This window comes from Triplophysa dalaica, chromosome 18 (genome assembly GCF_015846415.1).
Source record: "Triplophysa dalaica isolate WHDGS20190420 chromosome 18, ASM1584641v1, whole genome shotgun sequence".
In the NCBI taxonomy this organism is placed as follows: Eukaryota; Metazoa; Chordata; class Actinopteri; order Cypriniformes; family Nemacheilidae; genus Triplophysa; species Triplophysa dalaica.
The window spans coordinates 21,793,917-21,807,264 of record NC_079559.1 but is presented as its reverse complement, the minus strand read 5'-3'; the positions used below and the strand labels follow the sequence as shown (position 1 = coordinate 21,807,264).

At 38.1% G+C, this 13,348-nt stretch overlaps 1 protein-coding gene across 1 annotated transcript in view; it reads left to right on the top strand.

The window, feature by feature from the left end:
• The first annotated feature begins 6,354 nt into the window (after positions 1-6,354).
• espn (espin) overlaps positions 6,355-13,348 on the top strand; it is a 45,377-nt gene continuing 38,383 nt past the window's right edge. The window contains exons 1-2 of the mRNA XM_056773175.1: positions 6,355-6,986; positions 10,147-10,340. Of these exons, the coding sequence (XP_056629153.1) occupies positions 6,690-6,986; positions 10,147-10,340 (491 nt within the window). The 5' untranslated portion in view covers positions 6,355-6,689. The remainder of the gene's footprint in view (positions 6,987-10,146; positions 10,341-13,348) is intronic.

The following is a 13,348-nucleotide window of genomic DNA, read 5'->3' as shown; positions in this document are numbered from 1 at the left end:
AAAAATAATTATGAAAAACACTACCAAAACAAGAAATCAGAATTTTAGACGATGATGAAATAATACTGCTGAGTAATTTCTTCTTATAGGCTAAACTGATGATAATTCTTTGCTATGATGGATGTTTATGTTAGTTATCATTAGCTCTCTCACATATGTGATCGAGCAGAAGATCAGCGTCATCCTATAGAATTCTGCACTCTACATTTTCCAAAACTGCTTAAAGTAAATATTGTGAAATTGTAAATCTACACTATTTTGTTTTATTTTGTTAATGGCGTCATCACAAGCTCAATGACTTTTGAATATGATACGTGTTGATATAGTGGATTATGTGCTCCTACAAAACAACCAATTATATTTGATAGCAATATCAGTTCAACAGAAGCATTTCATGAGAAGTTGCGTTATGCTCTCTTGATGTCATCATTCAGATAGTGTTAGACTTTCATTCATACTAAAGCATTAAGTCGTGTGAAGCAGTGGGTTACAGTGTATTTTGCAGCTGAGGTTTTTGTGGCGCGATGTGAAGTGGACTCAATAAACCCTCTTCAGCTGTTATTAAATGCTCTGTAACACACTTCTTCGCGGGGATTATTACTTTTATAAAACGCTTGTTCCGTATGTGTAGCAAGGTTTCATAAATTAAAGTAAATAAATTTATATTTAGTTTATGTAACGCAGTTTATTACGGCTTAGAACTCGGGTCAGCCAATAAGAATCAAGCACCAGAACTGAGAGCGTTTTATACTTTTAAATATATGAACATACAATTAATCAGGATTGTTGTTTTGGTGTGAGTGTGTGTGGTTGTTTGTGAGTGGACAATATGTGTGTTTGTTTCTAAGATTGTCTACTGTAGTGACCTGTGTGTGCGAAAGGGTTCGGCACATCCATGATGAAAGAAAACTGAAGAACAGACTCCAGACTCAAGAATTCAGTGAGAACAGTACTTCTTTTTATACTCTTCAAGAAACTATGACATTTCTTCATTACATTATAATACATTATGTTTTTAAATAAGCCTTCTTTTTGTATCTTTCCACCAATATATTGCAGTATTAATAATTTAATCGACTTGCAAGGTGATGTTTCAAAAAAGGTTCAAATGCTTTATTTTTAAAACTGTATAACACTAAATTCAGTAGGCTTTACTGTTTGGATAAAAACAAAATACCATAATATATTAATCGGTACATGTGTGAGTGCTTGTGTGCGTGTGTGCGTGCGTGTGTGTGTGTGTGTGTGTGTGTGTGTGTGTGTGAGGGAAATAAAGTATTACTCAATACACACTATATAATATTATGTGCAATGGTATAGACAAACAGTAATGAAGTGTGTAAATTAAATGTGAAAGTAAACAAGTCAATTAAATACAACACATACAGATGCACACGAGTTCTGTGGCCGTCCAGTTATTAATGTCATATATATGACAACACAAAATATCACAGTTTATGATTTTATATGCAGATAAAAATTCATGGTTACAATGCCACAATGTTCGAATATGTTCAATTAAAAAAACTAGATTTCAAGGATGTTTACTGAAGACTATTCAATATCAAACTAGCAAGTGAAGTGAGACTGGTTCCATCACTGACCTCCCAGCTCATAGATTGTTCTGTTGTTCTAATGAATCATGATGTCCGATCTTGTGTGTGTGTGTGTGTGTGTGTGTGAGAGAGAGAGAGAGACTTTGCCCTTTTTCTGTTTATATTGATATGTATATATACTTATATACTTTTATTTTATCTTCATATGTATTTGTGCAGAATGTTTATATTTAATTTCCCTGTTCTTTGACAATGTAAAATTAGTTTTGTCATGTCAATAAAGCTTCTTTGAATCTTGAATATTGAGAGAAAGAGAGAGAGAGAAAGAGAGAGAGAGAGAGAGAGAGAGAGAGAGAAATAAACTTACTTTCCCACCTAGCGTCTGTGTCTTTACATAAACACACACACACACACAAAATAAAGTACTTTTAAGTGTTGTCTGAGTTCTTTTACTCATAAATCTCGATATACTGTTTTCATAGTACACATGATTCATATGAAATAATAGCAAATAAATTCCACTTAGTGGGATGAATATTAGTCAGTAGAATTTCGTTAACGCATCCTGACGCGCTGACAATAGCTAGCTCGAAGTGATGGTCTGTCCGTTGTTTTGATTAACTTAAATGAAGCCCAAAAGCGCAAAAAAAATGACATATAAAACAGTTCTGCTACTGTGAACAATCATTCAGTCAACATGACACACCACTGCTGACAGAAACAGCTCCGGCGCAATAATGACTGGCACGCGCACGCGCACGAGTGGCAGATGGACGAATAAACATCATGCGCAGGAATAATGAGATTCAGTGAATGTATGGAAAATAAAGCCTATAGGCCAGCTTCATTCAAATTGACATTTTTCGTTTAAAACAGAAACTGTAGGCCATATATGTAAATTGTAACAAACAAAAGAGACAACTTCAAGTTAAACAACCTAAAATAAACAAATGAATAGATAAATAAATAAGCAAAAATAAATAAACAAATAAATAGTAAATAGGCATCACACTTGCGGGCGGACAGAAATAAAAATGTTATTTCGATCTGTATGATGGAGTTATAAAATGCGGTTTGTGCACGGCAGAGAGATGTTTATGCTCCAGTGTTTATGAGACAGATGATGCTCATGCGCAGTGTGTTGGTCTTCGGGACCGCAGCAGATGGTCTGTACAATAGATCTTCAGTTGGTCTAATTGGAGGGAAATTTGAATAACTGTCACACGTTCGGCGCGTGCATGCAATAGTCCCCATTTTCCCACGCGCATGCATACAATCCCGCCTATTTCCCACGAGTTCCAGAGAGTTCGTTACATTGTCTGTGTGAACTGCACTTGTAAGGATCATTCATGAGGAGTTTGATTATATCTGTGAAAGGAAGATGAGACATTTAAGTGCCAGGAGTCACTGATCTAAATCAAAATGTTTACATTCACATGAACCCTTTACGTTAAATGTGTGCGAAACTCAACATTTCGAATGTGCGACAAAAAACAAAAGTGACTGGACTATCGGCCTATGTGTAAGGAACAAATACACAGAAATATAACAGCATGATTTTAAACATTATGTGAATGTGAAATGTTAAACGCCTGCATTTAGAACACGTGTTATATATAGATAGCCTATATATATATAGTTTATAATGTAGCCGCGAACAAATGTAAGAGACCATAAAATTGTATCATCATTCCTAGATGTATTGTTGCTATTCCAGTGCAGTGTTTTGTTTTAATAAAAAAAATCAAACCTCAAGAGTCACCCAACAGCAATGTGAAATACTGACAGCATGACAAGACACATGAAACCTGTGACAGAAACTCAGGTGATAACAACTTTTCCTAAACACGTGTAGAACTATGATTGTTGTATTGCTAAAAACGAATATCAACTCGTTTTCTTTATTTGAGGTCTGAAAAAATAGAGCATTTTCTCTGTAATTTTCACCTGTTTCTCTATTTTTTCTGCAAATATATGCAAATGGAAACAATGTTTGTATTTTAAATTTAGGATAAATATTGTAATAAATTTAAACAAAAAATGACAAATTTACCTAAACACATAACTATAAATAGATTCTAAAATCATACAAACTGTCTGAGAAATGGTTTCTTAATTCTTTTCCTAATATTTGTAACATCCATGAACACATATGGGATACAGAAAATTAAAAGAACATTAAAGTGTTGTACCTTAATGTTCTTCAAAAAACATGATATTTGTGTATTCGGCAAAAGCTCTGCTCAATAAAAACACTCGTTGAACCTGCATGAGACCCTGAGCTGTCCCATGAGACCTGTCGCGCGCGCCCCTGGGGAATTATCCGTTAATAAGCCTGGCGCGTGCGTCTGTACAGAGCTATAAAGATGAGGAGAGCACGCGCCAGGCACGAGACTGACGCCATATGGGGGTCCGGACCAGCAGCAAATGTGATGGAACGCATCTGGAGATTTCCCCGAAGCCCTTAACGCAAGTGCCGCAAATGTACTGCCCTCTTCTTAAAATCCCTTGTTGGAAATGAACCAATGACGGGATTATCACATTAAACACAGTTCAACCAGAATATTTGCAGAAAAACGAAAGAAAAAAAAATAGGAAGGAAACATCGGACAATTCTAACACATTTGCTAAAAAGAATTAACTTAAAATGTCACCTGTTCTGATCATTTCTAATTCGTCGTAGGTTAACAGTATATTTGAGAATGAAACTTTTAGAAATGTAAATGATATAGCTACACGATATAGTCTAACTTTAAAAATAGAGTAGCATAGCCTTCACAGACATAATATGAAAGTTTTCGTCTCACTTTTATAAAGGCATTCATCGGGTGAATTACGCTGTTTACTGTCAAAAACAAAAGGTTTAGAGTTGTACCTTTTCTGTTACTGGGGTGGTTCTCTTAAAGGTTACAAAATCACATAAAATGTTCATCATTGTGAGGACCTATTGTGTACCAGTTAAAAATTGGGGTACAAAACATTAAACAGTACTGTACCTTTGGAGGTACACAGAGTACAATATTGTAGGCTTATACCCAAAATGTACAACATTAGATTATGTTCTGTACACCCCTAAAGGGTATAAAGAATAAGTGCCAACCCTGCGACAAAAAACGGTACAATTTTAAACATTAGTTTCTGACATGATGGATGACACTTACTTGTCGTCGTACTGTAACTTTACACGTTGTAGAGGCTGAAAATGTGCGTAATTTAAGAAAAATATCACAAATCGTTTTAGTACTGTCTTACAAGGTCACATAGGTTAACAGATGTTTACATTCATTCAGTTATTACAGAATTTAACAATATAACCCCGTTCAGAGTTGACATTTATACGTTTCCTTTGTACGATGTTACCTGGACAATTCATTACAGTTTCAGTGTTTTGTTTTGAGGGTTTCTTGTTGAATCTGACCCATTAGACTGTTCACTGGTCTTCAGAAAAAAACGAACAGTGATTGTATGATGTTGACATTTATCTTCTAGGCTACACGACATTACAAACGTGTGTGTTTCAGTGATCTGTGTGAGTTTGTCACTCTAAAACAATCCGTCTATAGGCCACAATATATTGTATTAATATATATTATAATCATTTTTACTATTAACTTTTACAGTTGTTTTATATTTTACATGTTGCACTGCATTAAATTGCATTTTAGCAATTATGGAAAGTCTGAAAATAAAGGGAAATGTCCTGGTAATTTTGTGCCAGTACTTTGTCCGTTAGCCTATATACGGGATTTTTTTACACTGTATGTGACAATATTCATGTTGAGGAGAAGGTTTCGTCCTTAGATCATCACACATTCGCAGCAAATTATAATCCAGCATGAGGATGCGTTTCTAGGACTCTCATTTTTATTGTGACAGCGCCACCTATTGGATAGAAAAATAAAATGCAACCGAGGCAGAATTCGCATCCAACACTACACATCTGTCCTGAAGTACCCCCGTCCTGAAGATTTGAGATCTTCAACCATCCAACCCAACTTCAAGTTTTAGCTTTATTTCACTTCTTTTATCAGACACTTTCTGTCTTGCAGTTCAGCTTTATATTTAAGGAGTTAATTATTATAAATTATAACACTGTCCATTGGCTCATTGTCAGCCCAGTGTCATTATTTGAGCAGTCCTCACCACACAGAGAGACTCGTTCAGAGAGAAAGAATAAAATAAGAAACGTTAACATGTTAATATAATCTTCTGTTATTTCGCGTTTAAAAAATCTTAATGACCTTTAAAAAATCTTTCTGCCCAGTGTATGCCTCAACATGGAGAAAAGTATCAAATCTAAATTTCTGCGCGAAATATAGAGATATGTTAATATAGTGTAATGATAACAGAGGTGCCCCCAAATCTCAAAGCACTGTCTGCAGAATGTTAAGCTCCAATTGGTCTCAATAAACACAAGTTTGTTTTGTGCCGAGTGAGACCGCAGGTGTGTTTCATTAGGTTTGGATCTAAACACTGCCAGTGCCACTGAGGACAGACCCCGGACTTTGCATGTCGACTCATTGGTTTTATTTCTTAATTGTATGATTTGTATTTTAAGTTGGGCCTTTTTTACCCCAAACATTAATTCGGCCTGTTCGAAGAATATGGGGACGTTACCAAAAAATTATTACATTTAACGTTTGGCCAACGATGAAACCAACCAAAAATGAACAATGATATCAGTAGGCTCCTAATGGCACCGTGACGTGCTGTCTCTTTAACGTGTGATCCGGTTTAAACATGTTGCAGAACTTCTCCTCCCCTTCATGGATTATTCACAGGTTCAGTCCCCGAGGACTTCTCAAGCAGAAGAGAGCACACACGGTTTTCATCCGAAGCGCTCCTCGTTGCGCGGTTAGTTTGCGTGTTTTTAGCGCACAACAGTTGTGACATGAGTCGTATGAATGAAGAGCAGATCAGAAGAGCACTCGAAAAGCACAAAGGACATCCTTCTTTCTACTGACCAGGCTGTTGGGATTTGGGAAAAGTCGCTTTATCGTGAATGATAGCATCATATACTTATCGACATTGACCGACAGCTCTGTGAACTGAGATGGACGACACAAAGTAACTGTAGTTATAACTGTATAAGTCTCTACAGTCCCGTGTTGGAGGTTCTTCATCATCGTCATCATGATGGTGATGGAGAGGACTCTCCTCGCGGCGCGTCAGGGGGATGTTCAGACTCTGAAGGTCCAGTTGGCGGAGGGGGTCCTCAACAGCGATGTGAAGGACATGCTGGGAGCGACGCCCGTGCATCACGCCGCCCGCACGGGAAAGCTCACCTGTTTGCGCTATCTGGTTGAGGAAGCGGGTTTATCGACCACGAGCCTGGCGCGCAACGGCGCGAGCCCTGCGCACGACGCCGCGGCCACGGGCAACCTGAGCTGCTTACAGTGGCTCGTGACTCACGGAGGATGTCGCGCCGCCGTGAGTATCTTTACCAACTCTGACTTAGATAGGTTAACTCGTTCCTCCTAAAATATAACGAAACGCCCGAAGAATAACCTAACTGCGCGCGCTCCAGACAGTTCATACAACATATGAAGAACTATACAGCGCGAGAGTCCTCGTGTGGCTGTTTACTGTGTTGTGTAAGTTGATCCCCTACTGTTTTGTTATAGGGAAAGTAGCCTTACCACAGTTAATTGTGTTGATGCTCATGTGTAGGCTATATTTACGGTTTTTCATAGTTAAACTTTTGGCAAAACCTACCTTGACTTATTCGTGGTTACCTCCATGGTATAGGTATAGTAAGCACATAGATGATATAGTCTCTAATGGATAGAAACCAAAGTTGATGGAGCCACACAAAGCACATGAAGACACCATACAGACTGTTTGTTGCAGAAATACAGCAAAGGAAGTATGGTTGCATAGTAAGTCACAATGAAGATATTATCTAGATAAATATAAAGCACTACCCGTCAAATTCACCATTATGACAGTGTTTTGTTTCATTTATACTAGTTTATAACCATTGTGACTCTTGGGGACTGAATTGTTTATAGTATTATTATATGTGTAATATTGTCAAGAGCAACATTGTGACGAACTCACTGTGTAATAATGTCAAAGGACCAGCCCTGAACTAAACCCATACCGAAGAGACCAGTGCACATATAGTGTCAAATAAAGTGCAGCTGTCTGGAACATTACAACCTTTTGTCACACAATGAGGGTGAGGACATTAAAACATCCGGACCCATTTATTGTAATACCGACCTGACCAACTCCAGTGTGTCATCCATGTAGTGAGTATATAAAGAACATTTCTATTCAGACACTTCCTGTCAAACATTTGTGCTTTCATACAATCTGTCTCAGTCAGAAAAGAGGTTTCTCCACAAACCTCATGTCACATCTGGGTAAAGCTGTGCTGTTTCCCTTCAAATGTACATTTCATTTTTTACCGTATATAATTAAACATACAAATGTTGGTTACGTGTGAGCCATGAATATTGTGGAGTTGTGTTTCCTGACGAGAGGAGGATTGTATGTGTTTTGAAAATATAATTAGCACTTATGTTTTAAAGTGATTAGCAGTGTTTTGGAGCGTACCAGCTCATACTTAAGTAAACAAAATCTTCTAGACCAGACACAAATCATTGGTTTAGCTAAATATAGTTGTCTACATCATGTGCTTTAATCTCTTTATTTTGATGTCAGTGCCAGCCGGTACAGATACTACACCTGATTGGGGTAAATGTTCAGGTTCAGTGTTCAGTGACTGATGGAGTTGTGTAATATTTAGCTGTCCTGCATTTGTCTGCTGAATAGCGGTGCGAGTGACTCATAGCGGGGGTCTCTGAACACCTCCCAAGCTTTGCTCACTTTAGATGTTTCCCATCAGGGTGCTGTTTCTGTAGCAGTCTGTGATGCAGACACTAAAAGAGGCGGGCCTGTCTGTAGACCATCTCTAGTTCTCAGTGATCAGGCCTCAATAACTGCAGGTGATGCACCAAAATGAAAATTCTTAGACAAAGCCAAAAAAAATGAAAAACTTGGTCGAAGGCCGAATACCAAACACGGCTTTTCGTATTTCTTCTATTTATTTAGCCAATTTTTTCACTATTGCATAAACTGAATGGTCAAAACATGCATTTGATATTTTATCTTGCTTTGCAATATAATACGATATGTTTTAAAATAAAATTGAGCAAAACTAAAAATTAAATTAAAACATTTATAACAAAAAAAATGTAGTCTTCTCACTTCATGAATAGCACATATTAGGCCTATAACTGACTGCTGAAAGAATGAACTGTAGTCTGTACCCCTACAACAACACTTCATTAAAAAGTGTCATTCAACATTATAAAATAAAATTATGAATAAACGAAAACTGTTGGATTATTATAAGCTACACTGCAAAATGATTTAAAGAAGAAAAAACATCCATGCAAGCAATTCTGACCGACAACCATTTCAGTTCACGTCTCTCCTCCAAACTCCGCCCACAAAAACTGACTGTTCTCTCAGAAGGTGCACACGTGGCCGGGATGCACAGAACATACTTTTTTCAAAGTTAAGAACAGGGAACTGTGCGCACATGACCACTGTATGATGTCAAAGGATGTCGAGAGCGGCGGGCCTACTGTCAGACCACGCGCTCCAGTCTGAAGTACTCAAGTCACCGACTGGTAAAGATGTTTTTATTCAGAAATGTACTCCTGCGTGGAAAGATCCTTGCTGTGTCTTTCTCTGACACTTTAAAATGCTCCATACACAAGAAGGTGTGTGCAGTCAACATATCCCCCGCAAAACAACTGCTAAAGCCCTTTAACATCACTGTCACTTGAATGTAGTAAGAATAGTGTCATGACTATAGATAGTGTTACTGTATGGACCACAGCCTGCCACAGATAAGATTTATTATTGTCTGCATTGATATGTTTGAATATTCTGGAGGTTTGCCTGCGCAGTCAATAGGAGTAGTGGTTCACCTCAGTCACTTTAGTAAAAACTAGCGGTTGCCATAACAAAACGGTAACTGGAGCTGTTGCTGTTGTTGTGTGCACATGCAGTCCTGGAAGATATCGCTGGCGTCAGAGGGGAGCAGGACGTCTACAGCAGCGCTTCATGTTACATCATTGTGTTTCATACCCGTAGTGCAAGTTGAATGACTACAAACATCTATGACCAGTTAAACATGAGCAGATCATCAGAGACCCTGGGTCAGCGTCACGTGCCAAAAGACATAAATGAGAGTCTCACTCAAACACTCAGATCAACCATTCTTTCATCATTATTTTGGTCCAAACCCATATGACTGATGAAAAGTTCTCAACGTTCTGTACAATGAAGCCACTAGCTGCTCATAACTCCAAGAAGGACTATTATCATTGATCACTGACATTTCTGTCCGTTTCTCATTTCACTGTATCACTTATAAACAATCCTGCCAATTGGATAGAAAATAACTCAAAAAATCATCACATCTGCAATACATGCAGGTGCCTGTTTCCTCATCGGCATTCACAATTATTCTTTAGAAATATAATATGACAATAAAAGGACAAATAAATGTTTTCATTGGCTGGGTTTGTGTATTCTAGATGACATTTTTTGTATGTTGTGTTGTTTGTAGGACAAGGACAGCTCAGGGGCCACCATCCTGCACCTGGCCTCTCGTTTCAGCCACCACGACATCATTCATTGGTTGTTGAAAAGTGGGGAGGGGGATCCTACTGTTGCCACGGATACGGGGGCGCTGCCTGTTCATTATGCTGCAGCTAAAGGGGATTTGGCCTCTCTCCGGCTGTTACTGGAGCACAGCCCACAGTAAGATCACACGCGTGTGTGTGTGTGTGTGTGAGACGTGTGATCGCTGAGATTTGCACATGAATGATTTCGAGTAAGTGACCCTTTAACATACATTTGATTGTTAGGGTTATGAATAGAGCGGCTGAAACAGATCACTTCAGTTTTGTCTTTAATCTTCACTTCTGCAGGTGTTGTGTCAGTGTGTGTTGAATTTCAACAGAAACAAACTTCAGCAATGACAGAAAGTCACCCAACAGTAATGAGAAACACTGACACAATGCAAAGAAACACGAAAGTTGTCTCAAAAACATTGCCGGTTTGACCACCTTTTCCAATTTTATGTAAATAAAAAAACAATATTTTTATTTGGAGATATGTTGCCACTAGTACACAGAATTAAACTAAAATGAGCCGATATCTAGAAAAAGTAAAACTTCAAATCATTTTGGAATGGTTGCTAATGCAGTTTTAGTTGAAACACCTGTCGACAGGAACAGTATTTCTGCTGGAACTTTGTTTTATTGGACTCCTATGATCGATCACAGAAAAGCTATGTCATGGAAATAAAGCACTCATTCAATTTTAAAGGGTATAAACTAGTGGTCTCTAATAGATTTGAGCTGCAGTGTGTGTGACACGGACAGTAACTGTTTGATAAATGGAAAAAGTGTTGTTGGGTTGTTTTGAGGAGATAACTGCAGTGTTCCGGTTGCTCCGTTGTTGTTTAAGAACCATTTTAAAGGGGACACAGATCTCTTTTAGATCTCAATCATTTCTCCTGTAGACATTCCATTCCATTTTCTACCGCTTATCTGAACTACCTCGGGTCACGGGGAGCCTGCGCCTATCTCAGGAGTCATCGGGCATCAAGGCAGGATACACCCTGGATGGAGTGCCAACCCATCGCAGGGCACACACACTCACTCATTCACTCACGCACTCACACCCTACGGACAATTTTTTCCTGTAGACATCAATGAGAATAAATGGAGAGGAAATTGAAGCTTATGCCGAAGACTCAGATATTTCTGTCAGAAATCTGAGAAATATCTGCGTCATCAGTGTTTCTGAAGAAATAAACTCAGATCTAGATTTTTTCTCATACTTTTCATGTTTCAATACACCTTTGCTCTAATTTGATTCAGTTTTTATTTTCTTCTCAGCAATTTTAGGAGAAACATTTCAAACGAAATTGTCCTCTGGACACCTCCATCATGTCTCTATGACTCTGGATTGGTTTCATCTCTTTTCAAAGTAATATTTGACTTCTTCATCAGGGCAGTTGAAGGTGTGGTTCACGTCCACAGCAGTGTCAACGCAGACATTATTTTATTCATGAATGCTGAAGTCTGGACAGAAAGAGGACAAAGAGTGAAATTGCTGATGTGTACATGTGTACTGGTGTCAGTGTCACACCAGAGATAAACTAATGACACACACAGAGATATTGTTGAGTGTTCAGAGAGATAAGAGTTTATCACAACACCACACAGATTTCACTTCATGACGTCATCTCTCTCTCTCAGTAATGATGTTTTACAGTAGGACATGATTGACAGGATATAAAGATTGTGGAGGTCATCAGAGGTGTAACTGTAACGGAGGGGTTTGTGTTTGTTAGTCTTTTGTGTGTCTCTTTATCCACTGCGCTCAGACTCATGAGTTTGTGAAGGAAGAATGAGTGCTGTCAGGATTAATGACGGCAGACATGTCACGGTCCTCCGCTGATAACACTCATGACATGAATGATGTGCTCATATAACTCATGTGTCTGGAGAGAGAGAGAGATTACAGACACCATCTCGATGGTCTAATCCTGGACACTAACACACTCACACGGTTGATATGTACTGTAGTTTATATTCAATGAGTTTTGCCATCCTCCTCTGTCCTTTATTTTTGCTTGAAGGAATGGTTCACCCACAGATGACAATGGTCCTGTGATTGACTCACTCTTTTGTCACTTCATTTCTTCAGCCGAGGCGCTTTGACCTTGTCTTTGTAACTCTATGGATGTTCTACAATTTCTTTTGGTTTAGTTAGTGTATAACAATCATAAAAGTGATCCATCTGACTTCAGTGGGTTCATAAGGGTCGTGTGAAGCAAAGCTGTGGGTTAGTGTAAGGAAAATGGGTTCGTGGGTGAGGATTGATTTATTTGAGGGCAGGGATGAGTTTGTTTGAAATATCAGAAATCACTCACTGCACCTTTAATGACAGATATGTTTGAAAAATGACCAAACAGCCATAAAGATGAGAACACAAACACACCTAAACACACAAAAGTCAGACAGATGGTCTAAATGCTGCTCAGACACTTTCATAGGCGTGTACCATAATAAACATGGTTCATGCTATTTTTTCTCTAAGTGAGGATGAGTCTGAATTATGTTTTAGCTGTAATTTTCTCTAAATGTGTGAAGAAAGCAATGCTTTTGACCTGCTACAGAAGAACACAACACATCCTCAGAAATGATCTTTTCTGTGCTGCATCTTCTGAAGCAGACTGACTGACATGTGTGTTGTCATGTATGAAGAGTTTGGTTTTTAAATGAGATAACTCTGTTTAAAAAAAGATCATGTTTTTATTGTGCATTTCAATTAACTTCAATCCAACTACAGTTGTTTATTTTGATTTAGCTATATAAAATAACAGCTTACTAACACAATTAAACACCATAAAAACATGAAAACATTATAAAAAACATGATTTTTGAACATTCTTAAAAACAGAGTTATCTCATTTTGGAACCCAACTCTTCATATGTTCATGTTCATATGTTTCAGTGTAAAGGTCAGAGGAGGAGGAGAAACAGCGGTCAGGACAGGACTGTGTCAATCAATGATAAAGTGAAGATTTCTGCAGAAACATGATTTCTCATCCTATCGTAATGACCATTCTAATGTTTCTCCTCTATATTCAGTGAAGAATGGATCCGACATAAAATATTCTGTGTGCTTTCTAATGTGTTTCGAGTGGTAATGTGTAGCCGGATGTGTTGCTAGGGTGGTTGTTAGCAGGATTC